Here is a 19,924-nt window from a genome sequence, read left to right as displayed (position 1 = left end):
AGACATTGGGCAACTATAGGCAGATTGTATAGTTAAAATAAGAAATACTAATTGTGGATCTTTGGAACAATAGTTTGTAAATGTCAACGTGTTATGTGTATATAACTTGTATGTGTCCTGAGCTACATATTTCAAGGCAGCCATATGAAGACCACGCTGAGCAAATTTAAAGAAGCTACGTTCTTTATATAGTTAAAAGGATTACTTTTTAATAAGAAAAAACATTATGTGGCCAATACTCGTGGTTTTTATATAACTCTAAATGAAAACATTTTTTATGTTAAGAAGCAATATAGTATAAATGCATAGATTGCTTGATGAATATTGAATGAAGTATCCCCATCTCTCTTTATCTCTTCTATTTTCACTCATTTCTTCTATGCTACAATGGTAACGATGCTACCACCAAACATCCTTGCATATCTGGCAACACATGTCTATAAATACGACTGGCGTAACTGTGCCCTAGTCTGCAAGCAGTGGACAGAGCCATTTTTAAACGCTTATTGGGCTCAAGTTTACTTTGGCGGATATATGTTAAACAAACTATTCGACAAATTCGGTCTTAAAGAAGTCTATCAATGGAATGCACATCGAACGTGGGCTTTGAATATCAGATTGTTTACAAAGGACTTGAAATATATTCTAGTATTGCAGCAAACATATTCCAGAATAAAGTATCTTATATACTTAATATATGACGAAGACATATTCGCTGTAAAAACTGATTGGAGTCTTTGGAAAACATTATCACACCTGGAACTAGATTTTCGGAAAGTAGAGCTCACTATAGATGAATTTCTCGAACAATTGTCACCGTTGACTTGCCTTGTTCACCTCACAATTTGCCAATATAATGATAATATAAACAGACCCGATACTTCCCTTACCGATATGGAATCAATTCACAGCTACTTTCCACACCTACAATATATCAATATAAATACTTTATTTAAACCAATATCCGAAAAAGAGATCGAAACGATAAGAAACGTCGAACCAGCACACACTGTTACCAAGATTGTTTTATATTTTCCGTATATTGATCCATCGTGGATATTTTACTTTGCACACAAGTATCCCAATCTAGTCACTTGCAATTTAAGGTCACATGAGCTTAAACCAAGATTCTATCTACCACCTTATGACCAGAAGAAATATCAGATTCAACCTCAATTACTGTTATCCAGCAAACAATTCTTTCCTTGTCTACAAACAGCAAACATAATAGTCCACGACAACAATTACTGGTTATTTTATTTATTTTATGACACTCTTCAACGCTGTAACGTAAAGATCAAGCATGCTACAATTAAGTTTAATGAGAATATGTCAAAGGAAAATGGTTTAAACTCGTGGATCAAATATCTTTCTGAATCAGTGATTAGCTTGAACATCTATTCCAGCTGTTGCAACCAGTCTATACCTGTAGAAACAAACCCAGTTGTACTTTACAAAAATTTAACTGTATTGAAGATATTAGTTTGTCCTCGTGTTGACATGGAGATTATTTTGAATTATTGCCCAGTCTTGCAATCATTATATATTACTAATTCAATGATTCATTCTCCCGAATATCCGCTGTCCATGCACGTACCACACCCGTTACAAAGACTGGAAATTGAAATGGCACAAACCAGTGTGTCTGTTTTTAAATACATATCTTTCCGTTGTAGACAGCTGAAATATATGAAATTAAAAAATATTTTCTATAAGCCTTCTGACATGAATGAAACGGGGCAAATACTTGTGGATATGTCCTTTTCACAACTAAAAGTGTTAAAAACAAGCGAATCCGAAATTGATGATCCTGAAGATATTTATGGTATTATTTCTCCTTTTTTTCTACATATTGTCATTGAACAAATTGGGAATGTTGGTACTGATCAAGTACAAGCACCTCGATCAAACTGGTACCATCTGTGCGTCGACAAAACAAACAGAAAGAGCAGATTGTTGGCATGGGAACTTGGAAGACGTGACATTGAATTTTGCCAGCGATACCTTAAAGACTTTAAACGAAGAAAAGGAAGGGAAAAGAAACGAAAGGACATGAAGAGATCTAGCTATAATTATAAACTTAAAAGATTTTGGAAAAGAGATCTTCAACACGGTGTCTTGATATTTCGATTGAAATCTGTTGAAACCTATTTTCTTTACGAAAAAAATGCTGATAACCTTATCCTCTATTCAAAACCAGAATCAGAACCAGAACCAGAATGATCATTGATTTGTACAATAATTCAATAAATAGTATGCTTGTAATAAAGTATATAGTTTATAAAGGTAACAATATATCCCTGAAATACTAGTCAGCCTCTCTTTTGACTTATTGTCATATGTGAAAGTACATGCACTCTGATTAAAGTGTCCTCGATAGTATTTAATTAATAGGGCACAATATTTGAATTCACCTTTACTATAGTACTTGAACGTCTTTATTTTGTTATATTTCCCAATCAATAGATCAATACTCTGTATATATTATAGCTACTGTATACACCTTGAGTTTCCTGTTGGTAATCTGTTGCTATATAATAATTTTAATCATGTCGATAGTCATTTTCGATTTTTGTGTTAAATCAAGATGATAAATGTAAAAAAAAACATGTTTAATGATTTTTAATATTTTTGGGTGGTTTTTGAGTATTGAATAGAAATCAGTATACCAATGACATTTCTACAGAACATTTATTGTAGTTATTTCAGTGGATTAAACATCAAGACCAAGTCTGCTTTACTTGCCAATACACACACACATATATATATATATATCTTGTTTCTATAGAATTGGAACTGTATTTTGACTTTGATTGAGATATTAAGACTTGAATTTAGTCATGAAGGATATTAGATATTTTGTGATAGGAACAATGTTTTTGTTTTAAATATCTTTTCTAGTTTTATAGTTAATATATTTGTCAAAGTCGAATGAACAAGAAGAAGAAGAACAAGAGATTGGTTCAAGTGTTACTATATTATACACTTCTTTGAGTATCTTCCCACCAACATTTTTTAAATTCATTTTTTTTCTCCGGGTTATAAGAGATATATGAATATCGATACTATGTATATATATATTTAACAGTAAAGTGTGAGGATTTGAATTGAGTTGAATTGAATTGAATTGTTTCGATAGTATGTGGCTCTTTAGGTCAAACAGGGAAAAAAAGAGAGAGAGAGAATATCGTAATATTCAACCTCCATCTTTCATCTATGATCTATGATCTTTTTTTTTATCAATAAAACATGACCCTTGTCTATATTGGTACCCAGGGACAAAATAATAATAATAATAATAATAATAATAAATAATAAAATAAAGTATATAGTTATTGCAGACCAATTCTCGAACGATATTCAATTTGTGAACAAAGGATAGTAATAAAAAGTTGTACGACTATAGATTATATATATATATCTGTGCTGTTAAGAAAATAGAAAGAAGTAAAATAAAGAGTGTATCATTGGTAAGTTGTGATACACAAATCCACATGCATATAAAATTTATATAAATGTATCTTTCGATCACAAAAGAAATAGATATAAGAAAGAAAGAAAAAAAATATGGTTACTATGGAGATTAAGTTTGGTTTTGATCTTGTTGCACCAACTTAGATTACTATTATTACTATTACTATTACTTTCTTTTTATTTTATGTGTTTTTTTTCGTGGGAAATTGAATCAAGGCAGGGTCTTAAGGACCAGTATCCATCATTTTAAACCGATGATTAATAATAATAAAAAGAGAACATGGTCTTTATTTACAATGGTATATTATACTCTAATTGACAAATAACCATATCATATTATATATAACTCATTATCTTTTATGCAATTCAATTCAATTCGATTCAATTCAATGCAGTTCAATGTAGTGCTTGTAGTGCTTGTAGTGCAAGTGTGCCTGAGAGAATAAAGGTAATCATCTCTTGTTGGTTCTTTTTTTTTTAGCAAAAAAAAATTAAATTAAATGTCAGATTAATAAAATCCAAAAGATATATGTGGATGAAGGGCCATATGACTCAAGTAGTCCTCATCCAACCAGACAAAAAAGAAAAAAAAAGACATGAATCTGAGTGTGAACCAGTACAACACAAGTACAATACATCTACTTTTTATATATATATACACACATACATCGGTAGGCTCAAAAGAGCGAGAGAATGAGACACACAAGGAAGATTTAGATACACAAGGATGATTTATATAGAGATCAGACCAGACGCATTGAATTATTAGAGCTTATATTTATGTATATATATCTGTATCACAATTATAATGCATTTGATATACGCAGATATATATATGTATATATATATATACACACATACAAAATAAACTTGCCAAACTATAAAACCATGGCAACAAAATGAAGTATTTATTTATATATAAATTAAAATTAAAGTACATAGATACATATAAATCTATATAAAAAAAATATAAAAAAAAATAAATAATAGTCAATTTTGACTTCTTTACTTTTCATTTTCTTCTTCTTCTTCTTATTTCTTTACCCTCTCTCTCTCTCTCTCTCTTTCTTTTATATATTTTTTATTAACTATTTTATACACTATATATACATAGTATACATAAATAGTTAGTTGATTAAAAATTAATTATATACAATTTTTATACACACATACAAAATATATATATATATATAATAATTTATCCTTCTTTTTAAATATTTTCTTTTCTTTTCTTTCTTATTGACTTATTGCATCTTATATATACACATAAAAAAAATAATTCTATAAAACATACTCCCTTATGAATTCAAAGAATCAAAAGGCGATTGACGAAGAGAAGAAACAGTCGGTCGACATACAAGACCATGTGTCATTTGAAGCATTTAGTGGTACGAAAAAATAATAATAGTAAAGCTTGTAGGATCAATTGAACAAGTACTCATAGAGCTCTATAGTTGTTGATTCGGCAGATCAGTCCTTCAAAGACATTGACCGTGAAGGAGCAGGATCATCATTCCTTGCATACTTTAACGTAGTGTGTGTGGTTGCTGGTACTGGAACACTCGGTCTGCCATATGCCTTGAAACAGGGTGGATGGATCGGTGTGTTTGTAATATTCCTAGCCTGGGCAATGTCAATTGTAAATATTTTTTTTTTAAAAAAATTCAAATCGAATTTAGTATTTAGTATTTAGTGTTTAATATTTATCAACATCTTTAACTTACTTACTTACTTACTTATAGTACACTGGAATAATCTTGGTCCGTTGCCTTTATGCTTGTGGAAAACACAGACTACATACCTACAAAGACATTGCAACAGCAGCATTCGGATTCGTCGGTGGATGGGTCACCTTTTTTTTCAACTTCATTCTCCTTCTTGGCGCCCCGGTTCTCTACATGGTCCTGTCCGGCAGTAATCTCAACCAGCTCTGTCAGGGAACCGTGGCCGAGCTGGGCAACACCCCTTGGATCATTATATCCTGCGCAATCGTGGCCATTCCATTCGTGCTCGTCAAATCTATGAAGGAAGTCGCATTCATGAGTGCATTTGGAGCTGCAGCAACCCTCATCGTGGTCGTCATCGTGCTTGTGATGGCCTGTCTCGACCAAAAGAACCAGACCAACATCCAGCACAACCCTGTCATCTGGGACCAGTTCCCCATCGCCCTCAGTACCATCTCGTTCTCGTTTGGCGGCAATGTCGTCTACCCCCACGTCGAGGCGTCCATGAAGTCGCCCAAGCAGTGGCCTATGGTCTTGGCTGCCGGCCTCTCGACCTGCGCAATCATGTACATCGTCACAGCTGTTCCGGGCTACTACATCTACGGCACAACCGTCCTGAGTCCGATCTACAACAGTATCCCGACCGGTGTGCCACGCACGATCGCAATTGTCTTGATGACCATCCACGTCCTGACAGCCGCGCCAATCCTGATCACCTCGCTCTCACTCGACATCGAAGAGATGTGCAATATCACTGTGGCCAGGCTGGGCAAATGGGGCGAATTCTTTGTGCGTGCATTCCTGCGAATCGTGATCCTGGTTATCCTTGGAGTAATCGGTGTCTCGGTCCCACACTTTGACGATCTGATGTCCTTGTTGGGAGCCTTTGCCAACTGTACTCTGATTTTCATCTTTCCGGTCATGTTCTACCTGCGTCTGACCGGTTTCCGAAACAAGCCTTTCTATGAGCTCATTTGGTGCGGACTAGTCGTTATTCTGGGAATCGTTGGTCTTATTTTTGGTACCAAGGAGTCAATTGAAGCTCTTATTGAAGATTTCAAATCCGACTAGAACAATCACCATAATATATATATAATAGAGACAGAACAAAAGAAAAGAGAAAATACCAAAAGAAGAAGAAGTTATATATATATATATATATATATATATATATACTTGTGTATGTATGTGTTGTGTTGGTGTATGTGTATTGGTGTATACATTCTAAAGAGGTATACTCTTGCTGTTGAATTGTTGCAAGGATATATATATATATATACACCCACAAATATACACATACACTACACCTTTAACAAACATATTTATATATACATATTGCATACTCATAAGCATACACATACAAACATACAAACATATACACACACCCTCTTTATCTAACTATCTAACTATCTTTTACTTCCACCTAAATATCTCTTTATATATATATATATATATCTCACAACTCCCTCCCTCACCTACTTACTCATTTATTTTTATTTAAAAAAAAAAGGTTATTTCTAAAATGTATACTATATATAAAATGTACAAATATAAGCAAATTTTTGTTGTTTCTGATAAACATATATTCTTGGAATTATATAATACAAAATATAAATAATTGCGCCAACTTATTATTTATTTATTTCTTTAAAAAAAATTTTTTCTGTTAAATTTGAATTACACCCATCATGGGTAAAGGCTTTAAATACAATAAACTATATAGACAACATGTATATAGTTTTATTACATCTACAGACGCTTACCAATACCAATATAGTCACACACTTACTTAATTCACATAATACACACGCACAAGATAATATGCATGTTCATGCTTATATGTATAATATATAATTGACTAGACTGTTCTTTTATGATGTCATTTTTATATGTATTTATGTATGTAGATATATATGTATATATACATATATACAGTGCTTCCAACAAATAATGTCACGTCCAATTAAAATGGTAAGCCTTACGGACAGCTTGAAATTATGTTACGTCGTCCAGTCACGTGTTTATGCAAATACCATTTTGGCGGGACAGCCGGAATATATCTTACCACATTTACTTCACGTGTTTAGCCAAATGCTTAATTTTTTGAGGGGGGGCTAGATAAACAGTTCATCAGTTTACCAATAAAAATCACTGCCCCACCCCTTTTTTTTTACATTTAACATCAACAACACCAATGACCTTGTCATTGCCCGTGAGACTTCTTCAAAGAAGTACGTTGCTGTCTTGACCAAGTTTAATCCGATACTTCTTGCCGGAAGAGAATTCTCTTCAACTCTAGTTGTTCGTGAATCCTGCCAAGGCATATGGGGCTAAGCATAATATTGGATTCATCGCTTATTCTTCTTCAAGCACCCGTATAAGAATGATCTGTAAGTACTATGGTGAATATAGAGAGACACTAGAAATACCGAGAAAGTTGATCCAAAAGCCTTTGTCAACCAAGAAAACCCCTCTTCCTGGGTGGGAGAGACAACGCATAAAAGGAAACCCAGAAGAGTGGTCATTTATGTTTTGTGTATGCCTCGAAAGAAAAAAAAAAGAAGAAAAGAAAGACTGTAGTCACACTCCCACAAGGCAAAACATAATCATCCAATTGTGGAAGACGGTAGAGAATATGCCATGCATCGAAAACTCTCCCCTGAAGCCAAGATTCTTGTCACAAAGCACCTGGAGGACAATGATAATGTTTCCACAATCGTCAACGATTTTGAAGAAAAATGGATTCACCAATATCAAGCAGCAGTTTGGAAAGTCCGAACAATATAAGACGAATAGCCATCGAATGACTTTTGTCAACATTGTTGGTACCAGCAACGTCAGAGGAAATTCTCGTACGACTTTGATGACGTTTCCGATTGCTAGAGCTTGGGTGGAACACAAAACAACAGCCAACTATCTCTTGGTAAACTTTGGTGTCTGCGCGATTCCGTTTGTCCAGATGTGGGTGATAGCAGCAGTAACGGCCAAAAGGACTACAACAACAACTGTTCTCCCAAGTGTGTTTACCACCGACAATAAGAAAGCATTGAGGAATGCAATCACCAATGAAGGAAGATGAGACTGGCGACAAAAGAGGCTTCTGGATGAGTTGACCGGTCATCTCGAACAAATTGCTTTGAAGCATACAATTCTGAAGAAGAAAATAAGGAGATTAAGGTGTGCCTCGGCCTTGCAAAAAAGAAGCTGGAACTTTTCTTGAAAGGTATACAAAGTGCTGTTATATTTGCTAGAAACAGTTTGTTAACTATAAATAATATATACTATCAGAAAAAAGAAATGGATGGCAAAGAATACTTGGGTAAACACTTGTTTACAAGTAATTTCCCTCACTTTGGCAATCGCACCAAGTCAAATATCCGAGATATTTTTTTCTTCAGAAGCAGACGGCAATTGTGGGTATAGAGCAGTAGCGATGGAAAATATGCCTGCATCCACAAACCGGCTTATCCGCAGTCTACAGGACAAACGCTCGCGCCTCCCACAACAACATTACATTGGTTTGGTACAATTGACCACCCACAAAACGTAGCCAACGCGTACAACAGAAACGGGCGACTGTCTCTTTGTGCCACTAACCACACCAGACAAGTTCGAGCCAATTATTCTAATTCTAATAAACCACTTTTCATTCGCCTTTACTGTATAAGAAATTCGTACAAACAAAAAAATCAATATTGCATTAATAATTTATCTACTTGTTGGACTTCATATATCAATTTTTATTAATATTAATATTAATATATATATATATAATGAATATAAAAATAAAATAAAATAAAAAGAGAAAGAGATAAGGGAGAGAAAGAGAGAGAAAGAGCTTGAGAAAATAATAATAATATAAATAATATAAAAAAAAAATTGTCTATCAAATAACAGAAAATAACAGAAAAAATATAGGGTAACAAAGTAAAGAAATAATAAAATAAATATAACAATAAAAAAATAAAATAAAAAAAAAATACGCGGGAATCAAAGCAATAAATATATATAAAAAAATAATAATAAAAAAATAGAAATAAAAAATATACACAGTTGTGAGATTTGGGGGTAGTCAATGCCTTTTTTTTTTTTCTTTTTTTTTTTTGCTTGGACCGTGTGTATAGATGTTATATATGTTATGTATGAAGTATGTTCTGTATGTCTGATTTTTTCTTTCTTTTTCTTTTTTTTTTTTTTACTTCTTTTCGTTCTTTCATTTCTTTCATTTTTCTTTATCGTCGTCGTCGTCGTCGTTGTCATCATCATCATCATATTCTTCTTCTCTCTTCTCTGTGTTGATTCATTCATTCGTTTCTTTCGTTTCTTTCGTTTCATTCATTCATTTCTTTCATGCTTGTTTCTTCTCGGTTGCTTAGAACCAGCTAGTCTTGGTCTGGTACTGGAGAGGAACATCTCTAGAAGGATACGATGGTCTGCTTCCAGAATTTCCACCGCCTTGTCCACCACCTTGTCCACCTCCATAAGAACTATCAAACCAGGATATATCAATAAACCAAACACAAAACAAAACAAAAAAAATACAATCGACTTACTCATTTCCATAACCTCCACCTCCTCCGGAACGTGAGGGTCCATCATACTTGCGGAAATCACGTCCACCGAAGCTACCTCCACGTCCACCTCCACGTCCGCCACGTCCGCCACCACGTCCGCCTCCATAGGATCTCGACTCTCTAGAGATTGACTCTAGGAAGGGAGGGATTTCCTGGTTGGCTTCCTTGAGAATATCCACCAGATCGTTGACGATGTTCTTGTTTCCGCGGTTGAAGAATGCGGTGGCCAGACCAGTGTTACCAGCACGACCAGTACGACCAATACGATGCACATAGTCGTCAATGTCGGTTGGCAGGTCATACGAAATGACGTGAGAGACATTGGCGATATCCAGACCACGGGCAGCAACAGCAGTGGCGACCATGATTGGGGTGCGACCTGTGCGGAAGGAGTCCAGTGCACGCTCGCGCTCGCGCTGGGTGCGGTCACCGTGAATCGCGGTGGCTGGGAATCGGTTGGTCAGCAGGAAATCGGACAGAGTGTCGGCCATGCGCTTGGTCTCGACAAAGATCAGTGTCAGGCCCGAGACATCGGTGGAGTGCAGGATATCGAGCAGTGCGGATCGCTTCTCTTCGTCCTCGACATAGATCACCTTTTGGGTGATGTTCTCCGAGGTCGAGCCAACACGACCAACGGACAAGAAAATGTAGTCCTTGAGGAAATCGCGGGCCAGGTACTGGATGTCTCTGGGGAACGTTGCAGAGAACATGAGAGTCACTCGGCTCTGGACACCAGGCATGTCTTCCTTCTCGACAATGCGTCGGATCTGGGGTTCGAAACCCATATCCAACATACGGTCAGCCTCGTCCAGAACAAGGTAGCGGATCTGGGACAGCGAAATGCGGGCGCGCTCGATGAGATCGACAAGGCGGCCGGGTGTGGCAACCAGCAGATCGCAGCCACGCTCAATCTGACGCAGCTGGCCGCCGATATCTGCACCACCATAGACAACACAGGGGTGGACCCAACTGCGGTAGGCGAATTTCTTGGCCTCTTCGTAGATCTGCGAAACCAGCTCACGGGTCGGGGCCAGGATGAGCACTGAAGGGTAGGCCTTGCGTGAACGGTAGCCGGCATTGGGGTCTTCGGCAGGAGGACCAAGAGGACCCTTGGAGAACAGCTCGGACAATACAGGGAAGAGGAAACCACCTGTCTTTCCGGAACCTATTATTATTATTTTTTGTTCAAAATAATTAATACATAAATAAAGCATCCCACAATATCATCATCATCATTCTTTATATCACACTATTATGTATCTTTATAGAAAGACAAGTCCGCTTCCTCTCACTAACTATTTTCTTTTTTTTGGTCTCTCCCTCTTTTTTTTTTTTTGTCTGTCTGTCTGTCTGTCTGTTATCCCCCCTTTTTTTTTCTCCCCTTTAAAATATATATATATAAAAGGTATTGTAATTTACCAGTCTGGGCACAGGCCATCAAATCTCTTCCAGCTCCAACGATAGGAACAGAGTACTTTTGGACAGGAGTTGGGGAAGTGTAACGAGCCATTTCGATATTGCTCAGCAAGTGGGCATCAAGAGGAGGGCTAGTAAACTACAAATTTGTTATTATTATTAATACACACCATATTTTAATTAATTAATTACTTAATTAAATAAATAAATAAATTGATTCTATATAGAAAAATATTATCTTTTCTTACCTTGTTCACAGGCTCAGGGCAGTTTGTTCCACTGGCTTCAACAGGAATGTCATCATACTTTTCAAAGTTGATACCGGTGTGCTGGCGATCGACGTCTTCAAGTACACCAAACAACTCACGTTCGGTGCGGGGGTTCTTGCTGCCCAGATGATGGACACCGTCTCTCCAGTAACCACGGGTGTCGTCACGGCGAGTATAGCTAGGTTCGTCATTACGGCGACCACGGTTACCTCCATAACCACCACCACCACCACCGCCGTAAGAACCACGTTCAACAAATGGAGGACGTCCGTTTTGGTTAGAGTTGTTGTAACCACCACCGCCTCCACCACCACGGCTATAGTCTGAACGAGAAGAGTTCCAACTTCTTTATTCACAAAAAAAAAAAGATGTTACAACCATTGGTTTTTCTTTTTCTTTTTTTTTTCTTTTTCACTTTTTTTTTGTATTTACTTACCCTCCTTCTGAACGAGGGGGTCCACTGGGACCACGATCGTTGCCATTCCAGGCAGACCAGCCTTCATTAGCGCCGCTGGATTGACCAGATTGACGGATGGGGTCCTGGTCTCTTGAGTGAGGGGGTACGTATCTAGAACGAGGGGGTCCACCACCGCCATAGGATTCATTACCACCGCGCGATTGCTGATGGCCGTTGTTGTTGACCGACATTCCAGCTAAGAGGTATGGACATGAAAAGGAGTATGTATATACATTCAATAAATCATAAACAGATGATGAAGATGATGATGATGATGATGATGATAAAGTTGATGAAGTTGATCAAGATGATGATGATTATGATTAGTAATAGTAATAGTAAATGATATTTAATGATAGACTTACCGAATTGACGATCTAGATTTGCAGCATTATAATTTCCATTGCTCATCTTTCAATAAAATATATAAAAAACCAAAAAAAAAATTAAATAAATTATATATATATATATTTCTTTATACTTTTTTTTTTCTTTTTTAATTTATATATAATATAATATAAAATAATATAAAATAAAGAGCGAGTAAAGAGGATGTACGAGGTCAATATTTCTTTCTTTTTTTTTTTTTTTTTTTAATTTTTTTGGAGTTTCCATATTTGGAATAATATGACGAAGAGGCATCCTGTTGTGTGCCTATGTTTTATTTTTTGATACCGCAGCAAATAACCAACCTGGGATTATTATTTTTTTTTGTTTGTTTTTATTTTATTTTATTTTATTTTATATATATAAAAATAAAAAGACAGTCTAAGACTTTTATATATAAATAAATAAATAAATAAAAGAAAGAAAGAGAAATGGTTTGTTTGTTGGTTAGACTAAGCCTAAAATGACAACAGAATTTTTTATTTTATTTTTTGAAATATATATATATATATATGAGTAAGGGAGAGGGGGGTACTCAATCGAGTTTTTTATTTTCATTTTTTATATTTTTTTTCTTTGAACAAAAAACATATAATCTTTTGTGAATATTACAATGATATCATTTCTGTAGTTGATAAAACTCCCAAAAAAAAACAAAAAAAAATGAAGAAAAAGAATGGTAGAAAAAAGATTCATATATTTAGTGTAGTACTTGTAATTTCAGTAAATCATTAAAGGGCACAGTATAAATATTTAGAAATTGTAAAGACAAGTATTTTAATAAACGTCAAATCCTTATGCAGCTGGCTCTTGGATATACAAAGCTGAGGTTAGAAGGTACACTACACTACACTACACTACACTACACAATGTATATGATTATGGGGCTAAGGTTTCGTTTGGTTGTCTGTCTATTGGGATAAGCAACAAGATGAATACCTAAAGCTTTGTGCAGATTATAGATTACATTTCACAAAATGTAATAAAGGTGTACATTACGGAAATTAATATCAATATCAATAGTTATGTACACTATTGTTACTGTTTAGAATCTACGTGCACGATAAACAAATAAGAAATCTCCCTCTCTATTTCTTATAATTTTACAGATTGTAGGGCAAGGGGACAAAATTAACGAACCAAAAAAGAAAGACAATGGTTTCTAGGCAACCGATTGCTCTCTTTAATCTTTGTGTGGGTCAAAATAATAATTAAATATATATATATATATATATATATATATAATGTAACTCTCCTTTAAAATGAATCAATAAATACACATTTTCTCATATAATTTTCTCCTCTAATTAATCTTTATGAAATATTAAATAAATATATAAAGAAAAGAAAAGAAAATTGTTTATTTAATACCAACAAAAATGAAATTATATATATATATATATATATATATATTTTAAAGAAATAAAGTGAAAAATTGTAAGGAAACTGTCAGATATCTTTAAACTCTAATAATAATGATAACAATAATATAGTATATCTTCTTTAAGATGAAGATTTCGCTTTCTTTCGTATAAGAAGAAAGAGAGGTCGAAAGATGTGTATGAAATCATTGAATTGAATTGAATTGAATTGAATTGAAACAAAGAGAAATGTAGGTAGGGTAATCAGATAACCAGGAAAAGTAGATGAATAGGCTTGGTTGATATGATGAATAAATGAATAAATGAATAAAAGTAATAATAATAAAAATATAATGATAAGAGGGTCTGACTCCCCCATCTCTCTTCTAGACTCTTTTTCTTTCTTTTTTCTTTTTTAGCTGATGGTATTATACTCGGGATTACATTCGACAGTCAACTCCTTTATGTAGGAGGAAATAACCTTTGTCTTGCTCCACTAAATAAGAATTATTATTATTATTATTATTATTATTATTATTATTATTATTTTATGGTTCAACTTACATTGATAGGTCCATGCGCCCATTCGGCTGTACCAGACTCTCTACTGCCATCCCAAAGGCCAATCTGGACACGACTGTATAGATAATAAATAAATTATTATTATTATTATTATTATTAGTATATTCTGCCTACTTATTCTGTTATGTTGAGGATGCAAGGAATTATTAAACTTACGCAGGATGAGTTGGGTATTTGCAGACACCTCCACTGCATGTATCCTTCATGTTCTTTGTTCGAACCTTTTCACCATCGATGATCCAATCAATTTTCTCAGGAGTCCTACAAGTAACCAAACATTAATAAACCAATAGATATTATGTCTATATCTTACCAGTTAATCGTATAGGTATGGAATTGGCTATAGATGCTACCAGATACATCATGAATACCGCCATTGACACCTACGACAGGCTGCTGTCCCCAAAAGTAATTGGTTCTATATAATAATAAAAGTTAGAACGCCCAATTTATATCTATTTGCTCCTATTGATTCAATATATATATATATATAAAGAAAGAAAGAAAAAGTAGATTTGTTGATTTATATAAAGATACTTACTGTGCGTGCTGGTCGTCAGCTACAGTAGGAAGCGAAACACGGATATGGATTTGAATTTAGATTAGTAAAGATATCAAGATATAACTTCTTCAAAAGGGAGAAATATATATATGTATATATGTACCTCCTATCAGCTCATAGTCAATCTCGTCGCCATTGTCGGCAATGAGAATGATTGCAGTAACAGCGCCACCTTCAGGTGCAGCCTTGATGGTAGCTGTGAACTTGCCGTACTGCATGTAGTTTGGAGGGTTAAATGTAGGACCAGTTCCCTCATAAAGATTGTATGGAAGACCTATACAAAAAAAAATTAGTATACGAGAATCAATGGATAAGAAGCATTAACACAGACACAGATAGAGGCATACAAGGATATATGTATGTACAGATATGTATATGTATAACAAGAACTAAATGAACTAAACTGACCTGTTGAATTATCAATCTTGGGAATATATTCATTGGGTGCCAACAATTTCATGCGTAGACCTTGGCTGGTGATTTCATAGAGATTAGTCGAGCCGTATTCTTCTTTCCACCCGCCTAGGTTCTTTGTGAAATCGACCTTTTTGTTGGAGCAGGCTGTCTTGGAAGTGCTGACAGACACACGGGAGGCTACACCGGTTGTTCCACTAGTGTCGGCCGTGTTCTTACCATCATCTGCATTGGTCTTTTTGTCTGTGGCTGCGTCTGGTTTTTCGGTGGGAGAACTCTTGGCAGTAGTCTTGGCAGTTGTTTTGGTTGACTTGGAAGTAGACTTGGAGGTAGCCTTGGAGGTAGACTTGGAGGTAGACTTGGAGGTAGACTTGGAAGTGGTCTTTGAAGTGGTCTTGGAAGTGGTCTTTGAAGTGGTCTTGGAAGTGGAGGATGATAGGGTGGTGGTAGTTTTGGAAGATGTCAAGGGACTGGTGGTTGCTGTTGTTGTAGAGGTTCCAATAGCCTTGATGGTGCTTATGGAGTTTGATTGAGTTGTGGTGCCGGATGTGGACTGGTTAACAGGGGCACAGTTGATAGAGTTGAGCAATTGAAGAGTAACCAAGGCAAATATAGTTGAGCGAACGAGGACCATTGTGTATAATGATGATAAGGATGATAAGGGTAATATTATAAATATAAAATTGTAATGTCTAGTTATATATTCTTTATTTTTTTTATTATTTATTATTTATTATTGTTGCTCTGTTGATTAGCGTTTCTTTTTTGGCTAAGAAAAAAAAAAGACTATGGAATAAAGAAGGGCAATGAATTGAATTGAATTGACAAGATTGTTATTATTATTATTATTATTATTATTATTATTATTATATATATGTCATATAAAATTAAAAAAAAATGTATAAAAGGGGGTGGATAGAAGGGGTTTGGTCAAGGAGACCAAAGAGAGAGAGAGAAAGAAATAGAAATAATGAATAAGTGAATGAATGAATGAATGTATGCAATGTAGTGTAGTGTAGTGTAGTGTAGTGTAGTGTAGTTTAGCGTAGTTTAGTGTAGTGTAGCATAAAAATAATGAAAATAAATAAAAAGAAAGTTGAGAGGTAAGAGTCAAAGAAAGTCTAATACAGAAGGAGTTGATTGTGCATTGACCGCGCACAATTTGATCCACTTTGGCTGGTTGACTTTTAACACACGCAGAGAAGGAAACCAGGTTTCAAATATTCAGATATTCAAATACATATTTCAATATATAAAACAAGGATAGTTCCCCCATAAATACAAGGTTATGATTTTGCTATACATTCAACAGAGCTATTAGATATTCAAAAAAAATGATCTCCTGAAAATACAATCAAACATGGCACATTGTCAGACTTGCTCACTTGCTTGCTTACCTACTCCCCCGACATATCAAACAGAAGGGGCGGAGGATTTGTCCCTTTCTTTATTTCTTCCTTTCTTTTTTACTTACTAATCTTTATTTACCCCCTTTGCTTCCTTTGTGCATTTGAACCTTTTTTCTTTTTCTTTATTTCTGACCATCTAATTTTGTTACTCAATATTTGGTTCATTCATTCATTCATTTGCCACTTTTTGAAACAAGTTCAATAAATGAATGTATAGATATTCAATTTAGCTGATAAAATATTGTTTGAATTGATATGTAATATACTGCACATTCAATTCATTTGAATTCAATTCATTCTTTGTATTTGACATACAAAAACAATATAGCCAAGATGTTACGAGTAACTAGACATTTTGGTATTTCTTAAATGCACTCCTGCCTCACAGACTTTTTGTTCTTTCTCACTATCCCCTCATCCCTCACTTTTCGTATTCGTATTCGTATTCGTATTTTTATTCCTGCTCCTACTCCTACTCCTACTCATCCTCCTGCCTATCTTTCTTTCTGGCCTTGTTATTGGGCCCTTGTACGTCTTTAATCCGATCATGATAATAAATAATGAGATACATTGATCATATTAGATTATCATTATTATTTTTAGTTTTACTGAACCAATAGACTGTATACTGTGTGTATATAGATGTGTGCACATGCAAGTCGTCTGTGTTATTCATTTGCATTTGATGGTGGCAATTCTATATATCATATTATTATTATTATTATTATCTTGAAAGAAAAGACCATATTCCCCTCTTTCAATATAGTACAATAAAATACAATTATGCAAATACAAAGAAACTTGATCTTATTAATAATAATAATAATGAAATATGTATTATTATGGATCTTTAATTAATAATTCACAATCATAATCACAATCGTTTATATCTCAAGAAACGATACAAATAACACTCACTACGTTACACTACATTTAATACCCAAAAAGACAGAAAGGAATTGGATGCTTCTTTATTATAATAACATTTGATTTAGTTTAGTTTAGTTTTCTTCCTTGTCCTCGGCGGGAAGGGCAAAGTAAGCACCGGCAATAGGGACCTTGCTCAAGATATCCCTTCTGACAATAGGAACGTCGGCACCCAACAAGCAGACGGCGGAACCGGCAGCAACACCCCAGGTGGCAAGGTTGGGGAAGCTATTGGTAATAAACAATGATATCATTCAGTCTTTAATCAATAGTCATCCCAATATATGTATAATTTGTATAATTTGTATAATTTGTATAATTTGTACAATGCGTGTAATGCATGTAATGTATATAATTTGAACATTGGGTACATCTATAAAATCTTACACTTGGACAAGCTTCTCGGGGGTAATGATACCAAAGTGGAGGTTGGAGATGATTCTAGAGGCAGGCATTTTTTAAGTTTTTTTTTTTTGTTTTGGGTTGATTAATGTACGGAAAGGTAATGAGAAAAAAAAAGAAAAGGGGGAGAGGGGAATTTTTTTTTTTTTTTTAGGTGAGCGGGGTAAGACACGGTCAAAAGAAAGAAAGAAAAAAAAAAAAAGTTCAAATTTTATTGATCAATCAATTAGTTGATAGAATTAAAAAAAAAAACAGTAGCAGGAAGATATAGTTTTCTTATGTATGTAAAGAATTAATTGAAACAATAAAATTGATTAATATTTAAAGATAGTTTTGGTGTGTATATGTTTGTGCGTACTTGTTTGTATTGCTTCTTTATTATACTTTTTTCTTTCTTTTTTTTTTTCATTCATGATGGTGGTGGTGGATTAGGTTGATTTGATCTTGGCTTATAAAAAACTTGGTCAATTTTACTTTATTTTTGTACATTTTTTTTTGTGCATCTTTTGCAAATCTTTGAAAATCTTTGTCCTAATCGACATTACCCTAACTATCCCCCTCCCTTCTTTGCTTGCTTCCTGTCACCCCCCAAAAAAAAACCTGATAAAAAATAAAATAAAATAAAGCCCTGGATTTTCATTACACAGATAAATAAAAATAAATAAAAATAAATAAAAATAAATAAATAAATCAAAATATATGGGTCTCAACACACACCCCCGCCAAAGTATTTTTAAAAATAAAAATAAATATAATGAAATAAAGTGACGTCGATTATACTTTCTTTCTTTCTTTTTTATATATATATATATATTGTATAAAATTATTATTAATAACCTTTAATACTAATAGATTTTGAAACATGAACTATTTCCGTATCATAAACATTTAATTTTAAAAATAAAAATAAATGGTATCCTAGCAATATACACAAACACACTTTTAAACACTATTTATATATATATATAAATTATGCATAAACTTAGGTAACTATGTAACTATGTAACTATGTAACTATGTAACTATGTACGTATGCATTTATGTATGTATATGTGAATAAATGCATGTACACACGTATAGGTTTGTAGGTGTAAGTGTATGTGTATGTGCGTGTGCGTGTATCTGCATATGTAGATGTGGAAAGGCAAGAAATGGACTTTATTCATTATTCAAAAAAAGAAGGGGGGGTACCCATTCTTTTTCTTTTACACAATCAAAACCAACAGAACAAGAAAATTTAACCCGCCATTGAACATAATGAACTCATTTGTAATCATACCTCTTTATCTCTCTTTGTCCATGTATTAAGGCATTAAACATAATATAATATAATATGACACGATCTAATCTAATCTAATAAAAGGAAACCCTTATAGTCAATCTATTACTACTAGTTTAAATGAAATTCTTCTTCTTTGTCTTCTTCTGTTGGTGCTTTATATTGCTCTTTCTTTATTATTCAACTATGAATGATATTAATAATAGAATCCACATATTCATTCATAGTTCTATTAATACCAAGATTGAGTGGGAATTCTGAACTAAAGCTTGTTATATTTTTTTTAATAAAACGCCATTGAATATAAAAAAAAATACATACCAAGATTAAGCTTGACAAAAAGGTTCATAATGATAAAGAAAGTATATTTTAGTATCATTCTTTTTTTTTTCTTTCTTTACATAAAAGTGCTTCTAATTCTTTGTGCCCTGATCTACAGACACACAAAAAAAAAAGAAAGAAATCCTTGCCAAATAATGTCTAGATACTTGCTATTATATTTTATATCTATAATCTATTTATTCATTGTTTGTCTCGATTTGTCAATGGATTCTATAGACACTCTAGTTCCAGATCGTCGTTTCGAAACCCTCAATAGAATACTTGAAATAAATAAAGTACCAAAATCCCATTCACTGGATTCAAGTACATTTTGATATTTTATTTTCATTCAATTGTATCGAATTT

General features: G+C 34.0%; 7 protein-coding genes across 7 annotated transcripts; 4 read left to right on the top strand and 3 right to left on the bottom strand.

The window, feature by feature from the left end:
• Positions 1-387: 387 nt before the first annotated feature.
• On the top strand, positions 388-2,223 carry PHYBLDRAFT_72572 (hypothetical protein; the record flags this gene model as incomplete). The annotated part of the gene is made up of 1 exon (XM_018442675.1): positions 388-2,223. The coding sequence occupies one exon, from the start codon at positions 388-390 to the stop codon at positions 2,221-2,223; it is 1,836 nt and encodes a 611-aa protein (XP_018283291.1).
• A 2,302-nt stretch (positions 2,224-4,525) lies between these two features.
• On the top strand, positions 4,526-6,951 carry PHYBLDRAFT_160860 (hypothetical protein). The gene is made up of 3 exons (XM_018434275.1): positions 4,526-4,862; positions 4,929-5,113; positions 5,217-6,951. The coding sequence occupies exons 1-3, from the start codon at positions 4,775-4,777 to the stop codon at positions 6,267-6,269; spliced, it is 1,326 nt and encodes a 441-aa protein (XP_018283290.1). The 5' UTR covers positions 4,526-4,774; the 3' UTR covers positions 6,270-6,951.
• Positions 6,952-7,340: 389 nt separating this feature from the next.
• PHYBLDRAFT_160858 (hypothetical protein) lies at positions 7,341-8,979 on the top strand. The gene is made up of 3 exons (XM_018434274.1): positions 7,341-7,588; positions 7,749-8,421; positions 8,487-8,979. Exon 2 carries the CDS (start codon positions 7,834-7,836, stop codon positions 8,275-8,277), a length of 444 nt encoding a protein of 147 aa, XP_018283289.1. The 5' UTR covers positions 7,341-7,588; positions 7,749-7,833; the 3' UTR covers positions 8,278-8,421; positions 8,487-8,979.
• Positions 8,980-9,756: 777 nt separating this feature from the next.
• Positions 9,757-12,051, bottom strand: PHYBLDRAFT_87352 (hypothetical protein; the record flags this gene model as incomplete). Its single annotated transcript, XM_018443660.1, has 4 exons — positions 9,757-10,937; positions 11,192-11,327; positions 11,437-11,800; positions 11,894-12,051. Coding segments are annotated over 4 exons (1,839 nt in total), but the record flags the coding sequence as incomplete, so codon positions are not given.
• A 2,026-nt stretch (positions 12,052-14,077) lies between these two features.
• On the bottom strand, positions 14,078-15,854 carry PHYBLDRAFT_72576 (glycoside hydrolase family 16 protein; the record flags this gene model as incomplete). Its single annotated transcript, XM_018442676.1, has 9 exons — positions 14,078-14,158; positions 14,227-14,299; positions 14,401-14,505; positions 14,558-14,662; positions 14,786-14,804; positions 14,910-15,080; positions 15,215-15,509; positions 15,532-15,602; positions 15,626-15,854. The coding sequence occupies 9 exons, from the start codon at positions 15,852-15,854 to the stop codon at positions 14,078-14,080; spliced, it is 1,149 nt and encodes a 382-aa protein (XP_018283287.1).
• A 1,144-nt stretch (positions 15,855-16,998) lies between these two features.
• PHYBLDRAFT_153632 (hypothetical protein) lies at positions 16,999-17,241 on the top strand (the record flags this gene model as incomplete). Its single annotated transcript, XM_018433210.1, has 2 exons — positions 16,999-17,157; positions 17,233-17,241. 2 exons carry the CDS (start codon positions 16,999-17,001, stop codon positions 17,239-17,241), a joined length of 168 nt encoding a protein of 55 aa, XP_018283286.1.
• Positions 17,242-17,567: 326 nt separating this feature from the next.
• QCR10 (ubiquinol-cytochrome c reductase core subunit 10 QCR10) lies at positions 17,568-18,030 on the bottom strand. Its single transcript, XM_018440034.1, has 2 exons — positions 17,944-18,030; positions 17,568-17,784 (listed from the first exon to the last, which is right to left on the bottom strand). The coding sequence occupies exons 1-2, from the start codon at positions 18,009-18,011 to the stop codon at positions 17,631-17,633; spliced, it is 222 nt and encodes a 73-aa protein (XP_018283285.1). The 5' UTR covers positions 18,012-18,030; the 3' UTR covers positions 17,568-17,630.
• Positions 18,031-19,924: the final 1,894 nt, after the last annotated feature.

This window comes from Phycomyces blakesleeanus, assembly GCF_001638985.1.
Source record: "Phycomyces blakesleeanus NRRL 1555(-) unplaced genomic scaffold PHYBLscaffold_47, whole genome shotgun sequence".
Lineage (NCBI taxonomy): Eukaryota > Fungi > Mucoromycota > Mucoromycetes > Mucorales > Phycomycetaceae > Phycomyces > Phycomyces blakesleeanus.
The sequence above is the reverse complement of the archived record's forward strand: the minus strand, read 5'-3'. Positions and strand labels throughout refer to the sequence as shown.

What these genes read in the sequence shown, in the direction of transcription:
- PHYBLDRAFT_160860 (XM_018434275.1), top strand. Translation starts at nt 4,775, where the DNA reads ATGAATTCAAAGAATCAAAAGGCGATTGACGAAGAGAAGAAACAGTCG. An exon ending in GTCATTTGAAGCATTTAGTG is followed by an intron (nt 4,863 to 4,928) that starts GTACGAAAAAAT and finishes AGAGCTCTATAG; the next exon opens with TTGTTGATTCGGCAGATCAG. An exon ending in TAGCCTGGGCAATGTCAATT is followed by an intron (nt 5,114 to 5,216) that starts GTAAATATTTTT and finishes ACTTACTTATAG; the next exon opens with TACACTGGAATAATCTTGGT.
- PHYBLDRAFT_160858 (XM_018434274.1), top strand. Translation starts at nt 7,834, where the DNA reads ATGCCATGCATCGAAAACTCTCCCCTGAAGCCAAGATTCTTGTCACAA.
- QCR10 (XM_018440034.1), bottom strand. Translation starts at nt 18,011, where the DNA reads ATGCCTGCCTCTAGAATCATCTCCAACCTCCACTTTGGTATCATTACC. An exon ending in CCCGAGAAGCTTGTCCAAGT is followed by an intron (nt 17,785 to 17,943) that starts GTAAGATTTTAT and finishes TATTACCAATAG; the next exon opens with CTTCCCCAACCTTGCCACCT.